We start from the raw sequence: 3,038 nt of genomic DNA, 5'->3' as shown, positions 1-3,038 counted from the left end.
ATTGGAAGTTTGATATATGCTTAATTTGCATTGTTAGAATCTTTATATATAATTTTTTTGTTACTATTCCAAATTGTTATATTCTAATTATATTATATTTTTATAAACTAAATATATTTTCCTCACTTGTATAATTTTATTTGTGAATATTGGACAACATTTCCCTCCAAACCTAATAGGATGCACCGGATCCCAAGCAAAAATCAATAAAGTACGTTAAAAAGAAAAAAAAGAAAGAACAGAAATGTTCCAATTAGCTTGAAAGCCTTTAGCATTATTCATATTATGAATATATATAATTATAAATGATGAATATATACAAGAGATTAATTTCAAAATTTTGTGCGTGAATGGGCACAAGGCATAAATTAAACAAGCCTAGCTATAACAACATGTAAGCAAATATAATATAACAATTTTAATTAAACTGAACTAATAATAAAAAGTTACACCGAATGGTGAGCTAATTTCTCAGCAGCTAGCTAGAAGCTACAACTTAAGCTCTAGCTGCTTTGATGATTGGCCTTCGTTTAGGGCAAGCAACGGGTTACTGCCTTCTTCGAGGCTTGACGAACTAGAAAGATTATGAGTTGGGTTGTGTATTTGATACGGTGCTCTTGCCGCAACTCTGAAAAATAACCAAATAAGATTTAGATTCGATAACTAGCATTTAATCATTTATAAAGTAATTGTTGTTGGTGTAGTAGTGATTGTTTTTTAAAATATTTTTACTTGAAAATATATTAAAATAATTTTTTTTATTTTTAATTTTAACATTTTAGTACCTTTCTTTTCTCTTGGAGAAGAACCGATGAAGTGATGCTCTTGTAGCATGTGGCACATCTGCAAGAAAAAAAGAAAGGAGGGTTATTGCAAGGATATAAATTCACTAATTAAAGCTTAAAAACTATTAACAACTTAATCTATTAGAACGATATTTACATTAGAAAACAATTGTTTACCTGAACCGTTAGGCGCTTCAGATTGTAAATGCAGTCTTTGTTGGGCATTATTGGAATCAAGAGCAGCAACAGAATTGGCGGAGTTAACTTTTATTATTGAAGGATCAGAGGGAAACCCAATAGGACTGATAGAGCTTCCCATGGTGGCCAAAGCCATGATCTCCTTGGCCTTATCAGCCGGAATGTCATTAAACACAGTCAGTTTTCCAGCGTAAAATATAGTCATTTGGGTAGGTCCAGGATCCATTGTAGATGATTTCCTAATGTCATAAAAACAAAATGAAAATCTAGCACATGAAAAGTAACGTTGAATAATAAAATCGGGAACCAGAGTTTTCTATACATATGAATGTATGCTTGTTGATACCTCAAGTGATTATCAGCCTTGTTGATGGCGTCTTCTGTGTAATTTGAAGGACTGAAACCCACAAACTGAGGAAAGAAATCCATGGATTTCATCATGTTTGAAGATGCCACAGGCTTTTGTCTGAAAGTGATATGTTCAGATGAATTTTCCATGTTGGTGAGTAGATTCAATGTTGTTGCTGGCGAATCAGATGTCTCAGGACCTAAAAACAACATCAAACAGAAAAAAGATAAGAAACATACACACACACACGTCTCTGTATAAATCTGCGTTTGAAAGAAAAAGAAAAAAAAGAGAATTTTAAGGGTACCTTTAACTTCAGGAGCCTTTCCATTGATTCCAAGGCTGATGTCTCCAAAGCTCCCTTTCTCCTTCAAGTACTGGCTCAAAAGATTGCATTTTTTAGCAAAGCTCGATATCTGGTCAGGTGACTTGCAGGAATTCTGTGCCAAATTCGCCATGGATGATGAGAATATCCAACAGATGGGATGTTGTTTAAGGGAAACAATTCCTGTATCTGGTGGAGGGGGTCGGGCAGGAGGAATATAAGGAGGGCGTTAGGTTCACGAGCATGTTCTTTGAACCTGATTAGCCATGAGTTGTCATTGTTCTACTATCTTTGAATTTTAAACGGGTCCATTGTTCTTTTGTTTTTCAAGCACGTTTTTCAGCACGAGAAAAAGAAGGTTGAGGATAAGAACGGGTCAAGAAAACGTACGTAGACGCCAGGAGTACTTCCCCGAGTTACTCGTGATTTTACAGAATTTACGATAATGGCCTCCCACGTTTTTAGATGTACGTGTCCAGTTACCCGTGCTGTATCAGAAGTTTTTAACAGAGGAATGTAATTATGATTGTTTTTTGAAATATGTTTTATACTAAAATATATTAAAATATTTTTTTATAATTTTAAAAATTATTTTTAATATTAAAATATTAAAATAATTTAAAATATATAAAAGAATTAAATTTTTTAAAAATACGGATTGACCTATGTTTTCAAATTCTTTTTAACTAAAAATTAAAAGATACAAATGTTATTAATATATTTTTTATCTGTAACAATTTTAATTATAAATTAAAAAGTTAACATGTATATTTAATAAAATAAATTATGAATCATATCATCAATAAAAGTTTTTAAAAAACTAAAAAGTGAGTCATAACATTAAAAGACAAACACATATTAAAATATCTAATCTTGTATTGTGAGGAGCTTTTTAATTTTTTTTTATTTAATAATATAGTCATATAATAAAATCTTGTTTGGTAAAAAAAATAATTCAAATTCCATTCACACAAAATAATTTATTTTCTTATTAATATATTTTCTTAACAAAAAAATATAGTTTTTTGAGCTTTGTTGTTTATTCAATAAAAATAAAAGCAGTTAGAATAAATATAAAAAATAAATAAATAATTTTAAATAAGTATTAAAAGGTATCTCATTAATTAAAACTCATTTATCATATTAATGCAACCTTTTTCTATTTTTTTAACTGATTATGCAACAATAAAACAAACTCACAAAAAAATAACAAATACAATTACGAAGGAAAATATATATTTTTTATTTTTGCAAAAACCATATTTTTCGGTTCATGTAATTTTTTTATTTTGTAAAAAAATTTGTTTTTTTATAAGCTACATAGTTCATTGAATAAAATAAAAAAAAATCTTAAAAAAATTATTTATAAAAACTATAAGGA

The 3,038-nt window shown here is 29.0% G+C and overlaps 1 protein-coding gene across 2 annotated transcripts; it reads right to left on the bottom strand.

Annotated features, from left to right (window-relative positions):
* Positions 1–245: 245 nt before the first annotated feature.
* Positions 246–1,905, bottom strand: LOC133680889 (protein TIFY 10A-like). 2 transcript variants are annotated; one of them, XM_062103913.1, is made up of 5 exons: positions 1,640–1,905; positions 1,330–1,531; positions 963–1,249; positions 786–843; positions 246–628 (listed from the first exon to the last, which is right to left on the bottom strand). In XM_062103913.1, exons 1-5 carry the CDS (start codon positions 1,788–1,790, stop codon positions 490–492), a joined length of 837 nt encoding a protein of 278 aa, XP_061959897.1. In that variant the 5' UTR covers positions 1,791–1,905; the 3' UTR covers positions 246–489. The 2 variants fall into 2 exon arrangements, with proteins under 2 accessions (XP_061959897.1, XP_061959898.1); XM_062103914.1 differs by having other exon boundaries at positions 963–1,222; positions 1,640–1,898.
* Positions 1,906–3,038: the final 1,133 nt, after the last annotated feature.

Source organism: Populus nigra, chromosome 1 (genome assembly GCF_951802175.1).
Source record: "Populus nigra chromosome 1, ddPopNigr1.1, whole genome shotgun sequence".
NCBI classification, from domain to species: Eukaryota; Viridiplantae; Streptophyta; class Magnoliopsida; order Malpighiales; family Salicaceae; genus Populus; species Populus nigra.
Note: the sequence above shows the minus strand (reverse complement) of the source record. Positions and strands in the feature narration are given on the sequence as shown.